Source organism: Triturus cristatus, chromosome 4_1 (assembly GCF_964204655.1).
Source record: "Triturus cristatus chromosome 4_1, aTriCri1.1, whole genome shotgun sequence".
NCBI lineage: Eukaryota > Metazoa > Chordata > Amphibia > Caudata > Salamandridae > Triturus > Triturus cristatus.
The window spans coordinates 1,213,178,246-1,213,198,089 of NC_140585.1; the positions used below are offsets into that span (position 1 = coordinate 1,213,178,246).

General features: G+C 44.2%; 1 protein-coding gene across 2 annotated transcripts in view; it reads left to right on the plus strand.

Moving 5' to 3' along the window:
* LOC146856418 (fidgetin-like) overlaps positions 1-19,017 on the plus strand; it is a 328,115-nt gene extending 309,098 nt beyond the window's left edge. For both annotated transcript variants that reach the window (XM_085654557.1, XM_085654558.1), the window contains one exon: positions 1,027-19,017. In XM_085654557.1, the coding sequence (XP_085510683.1) occupies positions 1,027-3,260 (2,234 nt within the window). In that variant the 3' untranslated portion in view covers positions 3,261-19,017. The remainder of the gene's footprint in view (positions 1-1,026) is intronic.
* Positions 19,018-19,844: the final 827 nt, after the last annotated feature.

The following is a 19,844-nucleotide window of genomic DNA, read 5'->3' on the forward strand; positions in this document are numbered from 1 at the left end:
TGGGTCTTGTGACCTTCCACCCTAGCCAGTGAAGCTAGGCCTCCTGTGCCAGCATGCAGCACGGTTCAACTCTTTGTGTATCACTAGGATATATGCCTGCCAATTGTTTAGTAAACATGAATGCTAGAAGTATTAATAGAATACCATATGAATGCTGCGCTTAGAAGTGTCAATTCTAATGAAAAGAGGAAGGCTGTATAGACATTTCTGTGTAGTTCTACAAGAAGTTATGCCAGTGAGTAGTCCATGTGCACCAGACAAAATGGCGGCCATCTCCATTAGAATCAACTGTAAAAGTTTGGCTTGTAAGTTAGTCACCTGGGGTGCATTTTGTATGTTTTTTCGTCTCTGAAGAAGACTGGTCCGCTGGCATTAGCTGTTTCACCATGCCAAAGAGGACAAAAGGTGCCCAATTGACTCGGCATCATTCTAAATGTCAACGTTTTGGTGATATTTTAAGAGGATCTAAATGATTAGACTGTATTAGAAATGTATTTCATAGTTTGTTTTGGTAAAGTTCCAGTTTTACCAATTGTTACTCGTATGTTACAGAACTTTACAGCGCATGTATCACGCTTTGAAGCATGCTTTGGTGCACACAACTTCAATAGGTGGATGAAAGGCATTAACATGTTTGACAATGAGGTTTTCCAGAACATTGCAAAAGGAGACTGGTGAAGACCATGTTCAGATGTGTGGGGGGGGAACTCATCCTTAATGGCAGGAGACTTACCTAGAAACATCTGTAACCTTTTCCTAAAAATCCTATAAACCAGTAACCTAGAGTTGCAGACTGTAAAATAGTGGAGGGGGTCAAAAAGTGGTCTCGGGGGAACATAAGATAATTCTACTACAATGTTACCGAGGGGACAGGAGTATTTGTGCTGTTTATAGTTGGGTGTCTCGTTTAGAATTTCTTAATTTCTATAATCTTTGATGTTTAAAGGTTTTTAATGTAGTTCTTATCCTTAATACTTGCACATGTGCTTCACTAACCAGGTTTTATCATTCTATGTTTTCTCTCAGGACTCCTGAAGATGCACTGGACACCGGAACATGCCCAGCCCCTGAACCAGTGGCCAGAGCAGCACCTCGATGTCTCTTCAACGACCTCCTCCCCAGCTCACAAATCTGATCTGTACCACAGTAGTCGTCAGAGATTCAACTACGCCTGGGCTAATGATGACATCTCTGCATTAACCGCGTCCAACCTCCTGAAAAGATATGCGGAGAAGTATTCCGGGGTTTTGGACTCGCCATATGAACGCCCAACACTAAATAGCTACACAGATGGAGCCTTCGGGCCAGTTAATGGACAGAAGGGCGACCTTGAATCCTGGCAGATGTCACACAGTTCAGAGGGTACATATCCTCTAACCTCAATGCACGATGGACTTGCTGGTTCAAAGTCAGGAGTCCCTTCAGCCGTTGCTTCTGGAAATGGCTCAGTGGGAATAGGCAGTCCTTCCATTGGACCTGGCAACTTGTCTGACTCCATATATCCCAGCAATACATGCGGGGGACCCACGACTTCCAGCGGACTGGGGACACCGCAAGACTATACCTCGGGCTATAGCAGTACCTACCTGCCACCAGGTTACTGCAGCCAGCCCGCCACAGCACTTCCACCAGCCCATCCCGCGTCCCTTCATAGCTCAGGTCTTCTGCAGTCAGCCCATCCGTCACCCACGCTAGTACCTGGCTACAGTCCGTCTGGGCCAATGTACAACTACGCCTCAAGCGCTTACCCAACACAGCCTGCCCTTGGCCCAGGATATGCCTCCATTCACCCTCATCCTTCTGCTTCTTATCTACCCTCTGGCATTGCAGCACCAACACCTCTCCCACCTAATGCTTCGTCCAGACCATCAGTTGTTCCTGGCTACGGTTATCAAAGTACAGGCTTAGGCCCAATACCAGTACCTCCCATAAGCAGTGAGTCAAGCAGTTCACTGAAAAGGAAAGCCTTTGAATTGCCAGTGGAAGAAGAAGGTGATAGCAGGTATAGAAAATACAGCTATGAGCAACCAAAGTCTACCCCGGAGCCCCAATATCAGATGTCTGACAATGGTGTTCCCAGTGAATGTAGAGGCAATGGCTTTAATCGAAGTAACGAAACATCACAGGTGTCCTATAAAGCTGGGAAGCGGTCCACCGCGGAGGAGCATATCAGCAAATATAACAACCAATCAATGAAAGCCATTGTGTCCCCTAACTCATATGCAACGGAAACCTCGCTCAGATCCAGTGAACCCTTCGACAAGTTCACGCCTGCCGCGATGGTGAATGGTGAGAGGGGAGGTACTGAACATGGGCACACCTTTGCACACAGAATGCAGGTTCCAGTTATCAAGCAAGAGCCATTTTTTAGTCAATCAGAAGAACAACTGAAGAACACGGATCCGCTACTTTTGGAACTGGTAAATAATGAAATTGTTGACTGCGGCCCACCTGTGCAGTGGACAGACATTGCTGGACAGGTGTCAATCAAAGCAATGATTGAAGAGGAGCTGGTGTGGCCTATACTGAGGCCTGGGGCCTACACTGGAGCAAGTCGTCCACCGAGGACCATTCTGTTGTTTGGACCCCGGGGAGCGGGAAAGACTCTGCTGAGCAGATGTATATGTACCCAGTTGGGCTCTACCTTGATGAGGCTCAGCTGTGCTTCACTAGTTAGCAAGTGGAAGAGCGAAGGTGAGAAAATCCTTGAAACCGTTTTCTTCGTGGCGAGCTGTCGCCAGCCATCGGTGGTCTTCATCAGTGAGATTGACATTCTCCTTTCGTCGCGGGTGAAGGAAGAAGGCAGTCAGCTGATGAACATGAAGACCCAGCTCCTCTCCTACTTGGAGAGCATAGCGACGTCCGCCAACGACAACGTTATCGTGATAGGAACTACCCAACGGCCAGACGACGTTGAGGAATCTGTGCACCGACTGTTTGCAAAGAGGTTTTACATCTCTCCACCTGATACTCTGGCCCGGCGGCAGATTCTTCACCACACCTTGGCACAGCAAAACTACTGCCTCAGCGAACGGGAAATGGCTTCCCTAGTGCAGCACACAGAAGGCTACTTGAGCAGTGAGCTGGTCCAGCTCTGCCAGCTAGCAGGTGCCGACCAGCTCCACAGCATCGCTGGCCAGCTGCAGCCGACGAACTACAAGGACTTTGAGGGTGCATTCTGCAAACTGCGCCCCAGCACATCTCAGAAGGAGCTGGACTTATTCGCTGAGTGGAACAAAATGTATGGGTCGAGACACTAGCGGCAAGGCTGTGCATACTTAAGGAATTTGCTGGCATTTCTTTTTGAAAAACAAAATATGAAACAGTCACATGCCATTGTATCGACACCTGTATCAAACTACAGGGGTGCACCCTGTATCAAACTACAAGGGTGCGGGAGAAGAACTTAAACAGATGGCTGTGGTGTGTAGCACTCACACTCCGGTGATGGCTCCGGTTTGCGCGTGGATTTGTGGCATCTGCTGGGAGTGGTTTCTTTTTATTCTTTTATGTGTTTTTTGGAAAGAAATAGCGAACCTCTTTTGGAGAAAATTGCAATTCTTTTTTTTTTTTTATAGGTGGGGCAAGGAGGTACTGCTTGGAAAATCTGCTGATGGTGCAGTATATCAGGAATCTGAAACGGTGCTGCACTGTTTGTCAATCATTTCTCAATCCACATACTATGAACAAAATACGACTGAACCAGAAAAGAGGAAAGATGTACATTTTGCATGTTCAGTAGTCGCTCGACGTCTGGGCGCCTCCGCTATGTTTCGCTACAGACCCTTTCCTCTTTATTTTGTCTTTTCATCTTTCATCACTGGACAGTCAAACCCTTTGAAGGCACTTTTGGGGGGACCCTCATGATCCACTCCAGACAGCGCTCTGATTTCATGACGATGCCACAGGGAAGAAAGGAGCCGGGGAGCAAACCTAAGAAAAAGGGAGGGGTGGAAAACAAAATGTAGATTAATATTCTTAGACCTCATTTTTATTTTTTTAATGTATGGTAGTTTTCCCCCCTCCTTTTTGAATACTCAGGAAAATTTACCTCAGAATGTATGTGTTAAGAAACAAAACTTTTAGAATAGAGGCCGTATTCCTCAAAATGGCGGCATTAATGAATCAGTACAGACTATGTGCTTTCTTCCAAAAATTAGAAAAAAGACAACAAAAGAAGAACAAGAAAAAAGCTTGAAGTTGTTACAAAGATAAACATTGAATGTATTTCAGGGGTTTTCACACAAAAACGTATGCCATATTTTCTTTTTTTACATTGTTAGTGTTATAGTGTTGGTGGAGTAACGTGTCTTCAGAATGTATAAGTAGTACAGTAGGTTAAAGATATTCAAGAGAACCACTTTTTGGATCAGCCTACAGGGAAGCAATTTATTATTTTTTTCCCTTGTTCACTCTTTTTTTTGCTGGGATACCTCCAGTGCTCTGCATTGTCTCTAGTCTCTCTTGCATCCAGACTGGAGCGGTCACAAGGGGACCTAGTGTTGCTTTGTTTTCAAACAACTTTATAATGTTTGAAATGTTGGTCAAATAATTAACATAGCTTTAATATGCCCATGGTGAGAATGTATGTTGTTGTGTGTTGTAAAGAAACAGGAAGTTCCCTCGGATACGTATGCATGTGTTAGTGTAGGTGAGATCGTATCTAAAGTTGTGAAATTGGCATCCCCATCAGTAACTTGAATGGTGCATTATAAGATTTTATTTTGCCTGGATAATCTATCAGATTCCACCAGGAGCTCCACTTATTTGAGAACATACATTTTTAGAAAGCTGCAGTCCTGGTTTGAGTAGCCATCATTATTATGCAGATGACACTACTAGATATAGAGTGAACTTGCTGAACTTGGCGATCCTTGCAAATTCGCACAGAAAATGCCCTTCCGAAGCCTCAAGGTGTAGTTTCTGGGACATAGTAGTGCAGCTTTAACCCTGTATGACTTGTCACTCTTGAAAATCCCACTGCAGACTTGGCGGCACCAGAGGGAGATCAGGGATGGCGACCAGATCTCACTAGAGCCCTCACAAAGATGAAGGGGTCTTCTCCCTTGATGTCCAAAGTAGGCCGCTACGGATCAATGAGGAGTAAAAACGGAGCTCCAGCCACAAAAGAACGACTGGCGAGCTCTTTTCAAGGAATCGTGTTAGGCTGCAGTGCGCCATGACGGTTTACATTCAGCCTCATGCGAGCTCTCACATAATAACAGAAGTGTATCAATCACCAGGTGAACTTGATGGAGCAGTACGTTTAGCGTGGTGCTTGAGTGTCTTGTTTAGAGGCTTACTGTCAGGACCGGTCACTGCTGGTCAAATCCTTCACTATCAGCCTGCTGTTTTTTTTGTGGGTTTTTTTGTGTTGTGGTACCGTGTGCCATTAGTATGATGACATATGTCTGGTTCCCAGTGGGCGGCTGCCAACCCTTAAACATATCTCCCATCACAAAACAGCACTCTTGTACAAACATATATGCACTATCCCCAAAGGGGTTTGGAATTATCCTACAGATTCTTCTGCAATCCCAAAAGATATGGGGTCTAAGCCAAATTGGCAGAGCACTCAACGGCGGGTACAGTTTACGCTCATCCTGGCCATGTTCTGTGGATACCTCTCTGAAATGCATGCAAGTGTTTGCAAAAATGCATAATTAGGACTTGGAATCTGATTCCCCTTTTCTGCACCATTCACAAGATCTACAAGTTAATTAAACAGTTGTATATCGAAAAATAATTAGATGCATAGCTACCAATCCAAAGAACTGCACATCTTTTCTTGTTACCACGTGACAATCGCCACAAAGCTTTCACCCTGTCCCTGATCAAGCGCGCACTTACTCTCCACAGTCCAACCCTGCTGTGTAGCTTGAACCTTCACTTTGATCGCACCTCTTCTCAAATGTGGACCTGGGCTCTTGTGCACTAGGAATAGCTCTTACACAGTCACCATAAATGTCCTGCACACTAGATCACGCCAGACTCCGCCCAGTTGCCTGCTTGACGATGTCATTTGAAAGGGCCTAATCCAGCCTACATCACATTTTAATTTCTGAGCCATAAGATGCCTGATCGAAGCCTACACTAAAAAAGATAAAGGTTTTTGTGCTATTTTCGTCAACCAGACAAAAATTGATCAAAAGGGAGCCTGATGTTTATCTTGTGGTCACATCCATAAAAGCATCATTCCAGGAAGTGTAATGAGTGTAAAAGTAGTAATAGGCTGTGTCAGGGGCTGAAATTCCTTATGCAGCTTATTGATAGGCATAAGTACAGCTTGCTACCTACCATGGGTATGGCATGGCAATGTTTTTAGAAGCCCAGAGTTAACTTCCAGACAGTTCCTCGGTTTCCATCAGAGTTGGGTCAAGAAAAAGGTAAATGGATTTGGAAATGGAAAATAAATGTTTTCCCTGTTGAGAATATTTTAGGTGCCCATTGCATAAAAAAACGCAAGTCCTGCCTGTTACCGGTCCCCATTTCAAAGCTTCAGACGGGCTCCCATCCATAAAAGCGGAGGAGAGTGAGCACGGTAAATCAGGCCACATTTCCAAAGTTGTGACACTGCACAATACCTAATTTCAATCAATTCAGAAGCACACTCGTCATCTTAAAATCTAAACCATTAATTGGACAACTGTGTCCCTACTGCTAGGGTCCCCTAGCTAAACCTTGCTTATACTAGGGAGCCAGCGTGCGCCAGAGTCTTCTCTAGGCCTACCTGTTTTATTTGAACAACTGGCCTATTGTGTCCTAATATCTTCATAGTCCACCCTCCTTTGTTTCAGCAAGAATGTCCCCACCTTCATGCAACAATCGGCCTCCACATATTTTCTTTGGATTTTCCCAGTATTCGAAAGTTCGATTGAATTTGAATGTAGGTCCATACGCCTCTTCTGCTTCAACTCACCCACAAAAAATGCAGAGGTCCCACTGAAGTCATTCTGAGAGAGGAAAAGGGGCCCTCTATACTGAAATGTATTTTACTGTTTTCATTTCAAATGATGGTTTGTTGAGTCAAATGTTACTGTTCTGTAAGTTACATGTTGCTTCTCTCCCAAAACTATCTCCTGTGAGAGCGCTATTCAGTGGGAGACCTTGTTTCGATTGTTCACCTAGTGACTTATTATTCACGGCCAGCTTTTGCCTTCTAAATGTTTTATTTTAGGCCAGACTGAAACCACATCTCAGTATTTGCCACAAATGTTGAATTGGAGCCTCTCTACCCTGCACCCCATCTAGGACCTGCTTCAAGTACCCATGACATTGAGCATCATGTGATGTCTGATGACCTGTAACATAGTCCAAGGTCAAGCCTACTTGGCAGGGCACCTATCTAGTTGCAAAAGACATTGTGGGCTTACCAAAAAGACGGGGGGCTCACAGCCCACCCATTGCTTACCATTGGTTGGCTTTACTGTCGCTCTCATTCACCTGCTTCCTATTGGATGGCTTGCCTTGTCCATCTTGTGTCTGTCCATCCCCTGCAGCATTGCAAATTCACTTACCCCACCACTGCTCACTTTTAGAGACTACTTTTTTTCGTCTTTAGTACTCCACAATAGTGCATGTGTTTTTACAGATGTCCCCTTATCTGCTTCTCTTTCCCACCGTGCTTTGTGTTGTTCTCTCTCACCCGTGTGCTTCTCCCTGTCCACCTCCGTGATGCGCTCAGCCTTGTGTGCTTCTCTGTGTTGCTTTTTCGGTTGTGTAATGCTCCCTCCAAAGTTTCATGTTGCCTTTGTGTCTCCTGTTTGCTTTCCTCTTTCTAGGCTCCATGTTGTTTGTTCTTGTCTGTTTTCCTTTCTTCACCACCACTCACACCTAGTTACGTCCTAGTTTTATTTATTTTTTGTTCTTCTTTAGCCAGAGAGGTTGCACAGCATAGCTAAAAACCATTGCAAGGCCAGGTTGGCCAAATTACGAGACCTATTGCTTTGCCATTGCTTTTTGTTTTAATTACTCCTGCCCTTACCCTCCTGTCTTTGGCTAAATAGACATTTTCCTCGGTTGCAAATATTACTTGTTGTATTGTCCTTTGAAGGTATCTGGCCCATTTTGCTGTTCTGAAAAAAAAAAAAGAAAGGTGATGGGTGAAATGTTTGCAAAATATCAAAAATGACAAAAGCTAACGGCGGACTCCAAGTGTCGCACTTCTCTATTGTGTTCCCATGTGCTATAAGTCACAATGTAATTCTACTAGGTGTGCATCAAAAATGCTCCTGCATCCGCCGTTAATGGATACAGACTGCCAAGCAGATAGAAAAATTGTAAAATAATTGGAGCAGTGCACCACCAAATATTCAATTGTAATCACACCAAGTGGTCAATTTTGTTCATAGAAAGAGTCTTTATTGTAGTTTTCCAACCATATAAATGAAGAACCTCTCAGCCAACGCGTTTCGTTCAAAGAATTGAACTTCGTCAGGGCGTACTCAAGAATATTTCTCAATCCCACAGTAGATCCACTATTTGTATCGTGGGTGGCCCGTCTCAGAATAAAGAGCCTATAGCGTGGACATGATGTTTCCAGGTGCACTCATAATATCTGGTGCGTCTCGTGTGCAGGCGAATGCCTCCTTGATAAGGGCACCACAATAGATTCGCGAGCCTGCGACCGTCCGCGCTCCTTCCTCTACAATCCAGCGGGTGTGTGATCACGAGATATTGCAAAATATCAGTCACTGACAGACATTCAGGCCACATGCCATTCCATTGTTTTGTTTTTTTGCCCTTACGTACTACAGACCGAGACCAGCTATATGCATTTTGCACCAGATCTCATGTGTTTAACAGGAAGAGATCCTTAAACCAACAGGGATGAGGACTGGTGTAATAGTAGTATTTGAGCATAAGACTAAAATACACCTGTATTCTAAAACCAGCCTCCCCACTTGAGTAAACTGTGTGATCCTGGGCAAGCATGCATATTTTCATGTGCCTCAAACCACATTATTGGAAAAACTAAAAGAATCGGAAGCACTTAAAGCTAGCTGCTACGAACCTGGACAAGGAAAGGTAGAAGTGTCTCCGATGCGCGCAACACCCATTGGACGCAAAGGGCTTCAGCCCCAACCCCCCCCCCCCCCCCCCCCCCTCGTGTGTGGCAGCCCGGGATGAGACAGCTTCCCATGCAGACACACTGCCGCACCCGAGCACTTCACAGGTCTTTAAAAGACCATTTGCATGTTAATGAGGCCTTGCTGTTGTTTCACCCCTTCTACGAACCCCTGCAGCTCCACTCTGCCTATTGCTTAAAGTTTCAGCCCCCCCCCCCCCCGAAATTTTTTCTTAGCCCCCCCCCCCCTCTCATATGTGGCTCTAGTTGCGCCTCTGGTGTCTCCTTAGCCCACCGTCAGCTATGTGAGACCTTATGAGAGCGGAAGTGGAGCCGCGGCCATACTCGCGCCTTGAGTCCGTCTCCTGGAGACTCCTCTTGAAGCTGTAGACATGGAGGCAGTAGACAGAGTTCCTCGTTTCACATAATGTGCAAAAAACACGGGGCTACGCAGAGCATTTCTCCCAGGGGCCCTTCAACACGGCTGCCGTCGCTGTGTTTGCAGGAAGTTGTCCCAGCTGTTGCCCTTCTGCCTTGAGAGCCAGAGAGGTATATTTCTGGATTCGGCCATCCAAGATGGTTATGAGCTGGGTCTTCGATTTGACCTTCTAGGCTCCTGGGGGCGACAGCTCCTAAGGGAGGAGTCCAACCCCTGAGCGGAAGAACGGCTAAGTGTCTCTTCCAGCCTACGCAGATCACAGCGCTGCAGTGCCCGCAGAGCCCCGCCCCCGTGCCACACACCCCAAGGGGTCCGTAGCGAGGCGAACGCTTTACAAATGCACTACTGTATCCCAGCAGGCACCTGGGTGGCGCCAACCACGTCGCCGGGGCGACGGCATCATCCTCTCACAAGCATACAACACTCCCTCCTCTGGGAAATGCAGTTATTCAGCGGAAACGCAGCCCTCCTCCAAATCCCAGTCTGTTCCATTTTATTTCAGCACGTCGTTTTCCATAGGGCCTCGGTGCACGTTACCCCTTCAGAGGTGGCATGACTTGGACTTGTATTTCATACGTACTTGGAAACACGTGGGCTTGACGTCTCTGGCGCTATGACGTGTCTGCTAATATTGTCGATCAACGGAGAGCTCGTTGCTTTACGCAGAGACGGGTGGGCAAAACGTCATCTCGTGGGAACTAAAGTTCATTCCAAAAATGAGTGTTTATTTCCTGTTTTGAAAGGGATCGGGCTAGACTAAGAGCCATTCTACGCAGGCCTGGTGTCCTCTTTAGACTGTTTCGGTGCTTTGTTTCCTGTCATACTGTTCTCTGTTTCATCTCTATTAAATTACCACAGTTTAACCAACTCGGCACCTTGCACTGCCGCACACTGACGACATCGCTGTTGTCTTGCATTGGCTTGGTCAATCTACGTTTGTGACGTCGTTCGCAGCACGTCGGTCGAAGCCTTCTATTTTTTTCTTTCTTAACACTAGTAGAAAGTGAAAATGCCTGACATATTTAAGAGATATATTGTCACTCTCTGCTTTTTAATAGCAGAGAATGACATATCTAACTGTCTAGGCTGCCAGAATGCTTTCCCAGTGAGCGCCATTCTAAAAAGGCGTAGGCCAGCGGCTTCCCGAAAACTCACTCAGTTACTGCACCATGCCGTTTTTAGTGAAACACTACTGTAGTCCACGCGTTTGGGAGATCACACACACAGAACATAACTAATACGTTCCCAATGAGTAAAAAAAAACGATTTGCACTTTTACCAAAATGTGAAATATTTTGGGCGGAGTTTTTTCAGGAGGCCCCTTTTTGCCCATCGGTTAGACCGAGGTTGTCATTCTTTCTCGTCGTGCTGTGCTATCCCTGTGTAGTCAGCCGGCCGCGAGGGCTGCTGTTGAGAACTAATGGATGACAGATTATGGGGCCACAGATGTGCTCAGTTACCCATTACTGGCCGCTCGTTCACAGCACTAATGAGTATTAGTATTTTACTGCCCTCGGGGACTAATCCTTTTTTGTTGTTTTTTTCCACCGCACATGTGATCACCTTTCTTATGCGGATTACATTCTGATGAGTGGTGTTCTACGCTTGTGTTACACATGGAATTAATCATATTAAAAGCAGGGCCGGACTGGGAACCAAAATCGGCCCTGGCAAAGTGCTCGGTAGCCCCCCCTCCCACCCCCTGGGGGGTTGGGGGTGCCGCCAAGCTCTTTGCCAGGGCCGGTTTTCGGCCGATTTTGTTACAGGGCCGATTTTGCAGCTACGGCCCTGTAACAAAAAACGCCCCCCAGGGGCCCAAAACCGTCCCCCACCCGTGCGGCGCACCGGGGGATTGCCCGGTGCTAGCTATGGCCAGTCCTGCCCTGATTAAAAGTCTCATTGGCTGGCATAGCATTAAATAGATTGGCACAGATCCTGGATTGGCGCAACCTCGGGTATCAACCAGTGTGTGGACTCAGTTTCTTCTGTATTTGAATAGTAGGCGTGAACCGGAACTTAAACGGCACACAAATAGCCGCGAAGCTACAAAGCATGGACTCCTTCCATGTGAGAGTTTTGAGATGTTTTCAATAATGCCCATTTGACAAGAAGAGAAGCTGCTAGAACCGTGCGCCGTTTGGTATTTCCACAATGAAGACACTGTTCCTTACCCAAAACAAGACAGACTTGTCCTCCTCAGACTCTTTAGTAGAGCACGCGCCAAAATACGTTTTCCCCCTCCAGAGCCTTAGGGTCTGTTGAACATTGTATAGTTATGGGAGCAGATTGACCTCTCTTTGTCCTAGTAATGTAATCCTGTTTTTCTTTTTCCGCATTACTTGGCCAGGACATGACCCCCCCTATCTATTACTGGCGTAATCGGACCACAGGTGGCTAGAGGCTGCTACCTCCACTGGCTGTGTGGACCAGGCGCTTTCGTTGCCAACAAAACAACAAATAGCTGAACACTTGTAACACCTATTATACATGTTGCAAAAAACAGTTTTTTGGGGAAAGCAACGGCCGAACTATAGAAACTAGCCAGTTCTTCCTGTGGGATGAGCTCAGGGAAACCAATACTCAAACTTTGGAACTGCACCCCTCTTGGCATCTAGGCAAATGAGTGCCGTGTGCCCCTCTGCAGTCGACCCTTGGCCCCTATAGGAAAGACATCTGATACAGTGTAATCTTCTGATGGGGCACATATATCCTTTTAGAGTCAGCCAAGCTCACGATTTTAAGCTTGGCTGACTTGTTAGTATCCATCTTTTTATGAAGCACACACTGCTGGTGGTTAGGTTGGTCCTAAACACACTCAGTTGTGGGAGGTGAAGGAGCTAACCAGATCTGCTTGGGATCATCCCTCATGGACAGTTCTTCTCTTGGTGCCATTGCCTGCAATTTAACCGAGCGTCCATCGTCAGTTTGGTTGTTCAATGCTATTATCAGTGTAAAGACGCCAATAGAATGCATTTCAAGGTGCCTGGCAGCCATTTCGTTTCTTAAACATAGGTTTTGAAATATACCATTGCTCAGAGGTGATGTCATGCACTCTGAGAGATAGGGTCAATATATCTTCAAAGTGATATCACCCGATCTGGCAATTCGGTTGCGAGGAGCCAATCCTGTTCGAATTATCCACCCTGTGCATATGATTTCGCCAGCTAGAAAGGAAACAGAGTATGCACTATAAAGAAGTAATGGTCAGCTTGTCTGTCGGTGTCATGAAGTGACACAAAGCATTATTGGCAGCCCACTTCTTCGGCTGACATGTTTTCAGCTTGGAGTTGTATAACCGCACTGACAAGACAAAAATGGTACCTGACAAACCACTTGGTCCGTATGCAGCTGACTGGGTATCTTCTGGCTGACATGACGTATGCATGGCCACCAGGTCTCCGTGAGATCAGAGCTCTGCATTCTGGGGTATCCCGGAGGGATCACACGGAAGTCTCCATACCTTGCAAGTGATTCTCATGCATTTACATCATGGTCTTTGCCTGCAGCGAAGAGCATTTTGTGCTATCCTAAATCAATAAATGTGGACTTTCGTAGGGCAAGAAAGTATAGCTTTTTGTAAGGCTTCAAGGCTGGGCAAGATATCATAAAAATCTTGAAAATCATACAATATTTAAATACTTTAAAAAAAGAAAGAAACATAAAAAAAGAAAGAAATCGATTTGCTCCTTTTCTTTTTTAGCTTAAACAAGCACAGATTTGTTCCTAAAATTTCTAATATCATTCTTACATTTCAGACTATTGGTCAGCAATAAATTAAAACAAGCAAAGTTAGTTGTTCCACTTTCTGAAATTAATTATAAATAACTTCAGACATTTCTTAAATTATTTAGGGGAAAAGGGGCAAAATAATACCAAATGATTGAGATTTAATAATTTCCGCTGCTTGTAGACTGTGGTAACTTGCTTTGTAATAATATAAAAACACGCATATGGACATGAAGATGATATGCTCTGGAGCTATAGGCCCATTGTGCAGATGTAACAATTAGAGCCACTGTGGTTTTCCAATCAATAAATGAAAGGTGTTGCATCCTGTGGCATTTAGGACTTCGCCATTAGTGTGTCAGTTTCCCATTTCTAAGGTTGGATATCTTGCACGTTCTTCTTATTCAACTCAAGGAACATTAAATTGGCCACCAGCTCCCAACAGGAAAGATGTTTCCCAGTGGGCCAGGCCCCTCGTTTTTATCCACAGCTGGTTACTGTCCTCCGCATCGTTTACGAGAAATGGAAATTTAGCAGATATTGCATAATTTCTGCCAGAAAAAAGAAAACAGATATTTTTCCCAGGTGGAGAAAAGGCTTCTTGTTGCCCAGTTTCTACCCTCGCGAGCCAGGTTCTGGAAGCCTCTATCAGTGTGCCAAGGTCTCAGTCCACGGTGCGCTTTCTCACGCCAATGACGTCTCACTCCAAGTGGCTAGAAATGGTTCACTTCAAGGCCTAAACGTGGATCTCATGTCCGAGAAATATCTCATCTCTGTGCACCCTTAACCCATTGTCCCCTTGAGAGCTGCCAGAAATATTGCAAAATAAGCAAGCTCTTTCTTTAGCAGAGCATGTGCAGAGCCTACCCTGAGGCAGTGGTTTTCCCCCCTCATTTTCCGTGGCTTGTCTGCGCCCCCTTGCTTGTCCTTGCCTAGCTCGATGGATAATGCTGTCCTGAGACACGTAGCCTCCTCGTGAGTTCCTTTTCTACCAAATTTTGAACAGAGCAAAGATGCTTTCTCGACCCCCCCTCTCCCCCGTCCCCTTTCCCAGTGTAGGATTTCAGACGTAAGATCTCTTGGTGCCTCAAACCCTCTCTGGGCTCCCCTTCTGACCACCTCGGCAGGAGGAATGTCCCTCTCTTAAGACCAAATCCTGGAGTCCGTGAGTGTTAATAATGTCTGATGGATGCCCTGTAACCCTATCCCTCCTCTCTCCAGGCCCTGGGCAGCTGCCGTGGCTAATCATTAGAAGGCAGCCAATATGTTTCAAAGTAGCCTTTGGTGGACATGTAATTCACGAGGCAGACATGAAATACTGGCCTCCTCCATTATACCAATGTAGCTGTTTTTTGTTGCCCTGCCTTTTATGGCTCAGGATCCACACTGCGGATTAGGTCGTAAATTGGATTTATATTTTTGGTGTTTTTGTTGCCCTTAATTCCAAGGGCAGGTTTGTAAGCTTTTTTGGACAGGTAATACTTAGTTTAGGGCCGCTGAGGCTGTGTGTGCAGGACTTTATCCTCTGTGCAGCATCACAGGAGCAATTCTGCAGAAGGTGGCTTTATCTGGGAGAAGGGGCAGATGTACCTGCCATTAACTGAACTGAGGTGTCTGGCCCTAAAACGACTTCAGCAAATAATTTCCTGCAGGGCGTCAGTCGTGATTGCCTCTCAAGAGCACAGGCGCTTCACTAGCATTTCTAAGTCGTGGTATGGTGTGAATTTCTAGTTTCTCGAAAATATAAGTCAAGGAGGGCGTTTGCTTATTTACAATGGAGTTTACAGATCGTCTGAGCCCCAAATGGACATTTTCCCAAATGTTTCTTTGGAGCACATATTGGCTGCTCAGTCTTAGAGTAACCGAGACAGTGAGGTTTCATTTTCTCTTCCCTGGACCTCTTGACTTAATCGAGTCATGAGTTAAGTTACTGCCCTGGTGAGGAAGACCACGGTTCCAAAGTAGGCTAGCAGTGATAAGAGGATAAAACAGGGCTGAATCCACTGTACAACATCAAACATTGATTTAGGCCCAGATCTCTGTACTGGGGTGAATGTATGACATTGTTCTGCATTCTGTCCATCAATTGTTGTTTTTGCAACATCAAACAACCATCGGGCCCAGAGAACTTGATGTATGTCATGGATTCCCATGTGGAGATCATGTTGCATTTTCCCAGATTAGTCAATTTTAGATGCATGGCATTGATGCGGATCAGCCAGGAGTTCCTCTCGCATTGCCTCTTTGACTGCCCGGGAGCCAGTTTCATCTGCCAGCTCAGGTACTGGTCCGTCTTGTGCATAAGCCAACATGGTCCCCAGAAAGAGAAGGTGCCTAAGTCCACCTGCCAACTTGAAGGCCTTGTACTTGGCACTGCGCTGTCCTGAAGTGATTTGCACTGTCAGGTCTCAGATACTTTTGAGCTGATTAACAAAATAAGTACCCTGGCAGCCCAGTGTGTGCAAAACTAGCCGCAGCAGTTCAATATGCTTCGATTCATTTTCTATCCAAACATGCAATAGCGGATATCCTGGAGCAAGAAAAGGTAAATATCCTCACAGTACAAGTCCTCCCGCTCTGTTCTTAGTGAGGAGGTAGGTGCGGCCGCTGCACCCACTGACCAGGGAACGAGGAAGGCAGCCAAATCTGTAGGTCCCTTTTATCACTCAAACATGATTTGAATCCTTTCCAGAAGATATTGTGCAGATAGCCTACACATTGCCCTATGTGTGCGCACACAAAAATAGTTCGTGTTTTACAGCTGTATAGATAAGTGAAACGTGAGTCAGGATCTCTGGGGTCTATTGACTGCTTATTTATTGCAAGGCCCCAGATTGGTACATTGCTGCAACATTGCAGTGTTCGCGACTGTAGTGCCATCACCAAAAGTTTCATGAATTGGAAAGTTGGAGGTGAGAACAATTATCGCCACATAAGAAAGGTTCCACGTATGTGTTTTAAACCCTAGAATTGATGCTATTCGCTTTCTCCTTGTGTGCGTGCGCCATGGATAGAGTGTCCCCTCTCCCCCCACTTCCAGATCTGGTCTGTTTCCCGTCCCTTGCCCTACTCTTCACTGCTAGGCCCACCTTTATTTCTTTATGCTTGTTTCAATCGAGGTCTTGATTGACCCCATTCCAAAGCTCAGCTTTTGCACAGTGAGATGATGGCGGGCAAGTTTTGTGAATTTGTTTCCGAGAGCCGTCATGCTACCTTTGTCGTTTGGGACTGCAGTAATACCATTCACAGACATAGGTGATTTCAACCAACAGGAATCCTAATGTAAGTAGTGACCTATACAAACAATGGTTACGCCACATATCGATTACACCCATGGCAACTCTTTTGGCCTTCTTAGCATCTGATCAACCGCTTCAAAGACTACTGAATACTGCAGCATCTCTATTTCATTACCTTTTCCCTCAAAGACTTGTACCTCCTGCTGTATGACCATTGCATTGGTTAGTCACCTTTCAAACTATCTGTTGTACCCATCATGCCTTATTTTGTCTGACAGACGTCTTTTAGCTTCTGCATTGCATCTTTACCATCCACAGGGCTTCGAGAGATGAACAATTTGATGGCAGAACAGTCCCTGCCATAAAGATTTCAAGAATCAAAAAAGATCATGACAAGTATCTTTGAGAACCTATCAATGGCCCTTATCTGCTGTTAGATATATATTGCTCCACAGCACCAAGAAGTCCCCAGGCCTACCATGCTCCCAATAAAAAAGCTTAACACCCACACCTATATGAGATATATATATATATATATGTGTGTGTGTTTTCTTTAATTTATGACTAATATATAAAAAACGTGCTAACTTGTGTATTGAAGAGTTTTACAGATCTGTGCAAAACACTGCATTCAGATTCAAATTTCTCATGTCTCTAAATCACTAACTGGCATTTTAGGCTCATAATATACAGCTTCAATTAAAAATTCTATGTTGATTATACGTCAGAATATATTGATCACACGCAATCGGCAGCGGTTTTAAAAATACAATTTATTCACAAGAATGATTCAGTTAAAAAAATATATAAATTATCTCTTTCAACCAAAGGAAGCTTTTAAATTATTTCTTTATTCTCATTTTTTTAACGGGTGATTAGTATCCATGCATGTCAGTGCATTTGAATAATTAAATGTCAACCCACATTGTCCAAGCCTAAACATTCTTTAAATCCATGATCCTTTGCTATTCAACCATTGCCAAGAGCAGGTGTTCTAACTCATTGCTACATGAATACAAGCATTCAAAACAGTTACAGATGCCGTTCACCAAGACTCCAATAAATGACTACTTTTTCAGTTTTTAATACAGAAAACCAAATAGTCTAGCACTGAAGGCAGTGCAGTGTTTCAAATAAACATATTCCGATTTGTATAAAAGTTTTTTTTTTTTTTAGACCAAATAAACCAAAAGAAGCACATAACTGTCAAGGGTTAAATTGTCCAAGATTACACACCAAATAACTTGACCTTCGTCGTCTTGATTCATTATCATGGTACTGGAACCTTCCCATGGTATTTCTGGACTATACTCCATTTGTACCTCATTTGCTACGCATGATCAGCAACAGCTAAGACTAGGCTGCGGGCTACTGGGACAATGAGCAGCAGCACACCAAAGCGATCACATGATGGAACCAAACAGCATGACCTGTTGACCGTAAAACAGCCTGCCATTTTTATTATGCTCAGGTGGTCGGAAATAGACTTTTTTGTATTTTGGGCAATCAGAATGACTATTGCAAGAATAAATATATATGTTTCTCAAGAGTTTTTAATTCCAAATCCAAATGTTTTTTGCCTGGATCGTTTAATTTGGGTCTCTAATTTGGAGTTGTGATCCAAACATCAGTTCTGATTATAAAGAGAAACTGAAAAGACATCAACCTTGCAGATAAGGTACGAGGAATCATTCAATGAAAAAACCAGGGATCCCTAGAATGTCCTTTTAACACCCCCCATGCAACCAGCTGTCTTACAGAAAATGTGTTAAACTGAAAGAAGCACCACGAGGGGACTTGCATATTATCAAAGAGCATTTTATAAATGACAAAATGATTTGAATTACCTTCCATTTACTGTTAATGGTGTGCTATTCTAGACTGGAAATGCTATATTACTAAAGATTTATCTGATAATGGCATCACAGGTGACCAAGTTTGACATTATAGCCGGTCAGTATAATGTCAACAAACCCTGCAGAATATTATCAGCAAACACTTAAGATAGTTTGAGGTTTGCATCCCTTTTTACATATTTTAGAGAGGTGCATTTAAACCACAGTTGTGTTGTATGGCTCTGCCGCTTTGCAGTGTGTGTGTGTGTGTGTGAGTATGTGCGCATACATAACTTCCTTGTGGATATGTTGACTTGCCGTATGAGTGTCTATGGAGTGCTTTTGACAGATTTGGGCTAACCGTTCACAGAAGAAAATGTCTCTGTAGGTTGTTTTTACATTTCCCAAAAAGTGGTACTAGATTATTTTTTTTGGGCGTTGTCATTTTGACTTTTTACATCCTCTGTAACCATTTCTACCTCATTTTGCAACATATTGTACATGAAGTATTTATTTCATGTCTTTTTATTGTCTGGAGAGAAAAGAAAAACAATGAAAATGCTCTTGAGCTGTAATAGTCTACCTCAAAAGATACTGTATTTTAAAAAGAAAGTATTACACAGTATTAAAGAGATTACATGGATTTTGGTTTCTTGAGTGCTTTCTTTATTTGTCATAGGCCTGGCTGTAAAAAACATGTGAGTGCCTCTAAAAAACAGCAGCAAAACCAAGGGTAGGTCTTTGAGCCTTAGGTGTCTGGCTTCCAATGGGTTATTATTAAATTGGATCGAGACTTTTAAGACGACGTTACTTTCAAAATGTTGCATCATCTCTTCCTAAGTTGGTCACACAAACGTTAATGCTTAAAATGGCCACATTGACACACGCCTTCTCTGTGCCCAAGAGTGATATTCTTCAAATACCTTTGCACCTATCTTGTACCAAGGAGAGAGTTAACATCGGCCTCCAAAGAACAGGGGTTAGTCCTGAAGATGAAGCGATAAAGCTCTGTGGTTGGTGCTAATTCCGCAGAGAGTTCTCCCTTGAAGAAGAAAAGAGATACCTTTTCTGTGTTTTCAATTAACCCTTGAAGATAGCCAGTTTTCACTCCCCAACACCCCAACATGATTCAAGCACTGCAGAGAATTGTAAACACAAACTTGAAGGAACCAATTTGACAAAAACTAAAGATAATGTTTCTGTTACTTTTCCAAATAGTCTTTACATCAAACAATAACAAAATATTCGAATGAGCATGGTATTCAAAGCCACGGTTGGGAAAATACAGAGTTTATTAAAAATAAATCCTAAAAAGATCTGTTTCTGAAGTGACTTCAACTGAATGTTACATCACACTTAAATATTTAAGAGTATTTGGAACCATTTATGTATAACAATTAGTTACAAGACCTTAAGTGTATTAAAGTCTTTCTCCTATTTTTTTATCAGTCTCATTTGTCTTCAAATTAAGAAAGGGGCACGGAGACACAAAAGGATGAAGGTGGCTCAAGATTAAAAGGTAGAGGAGAGATGGTAAG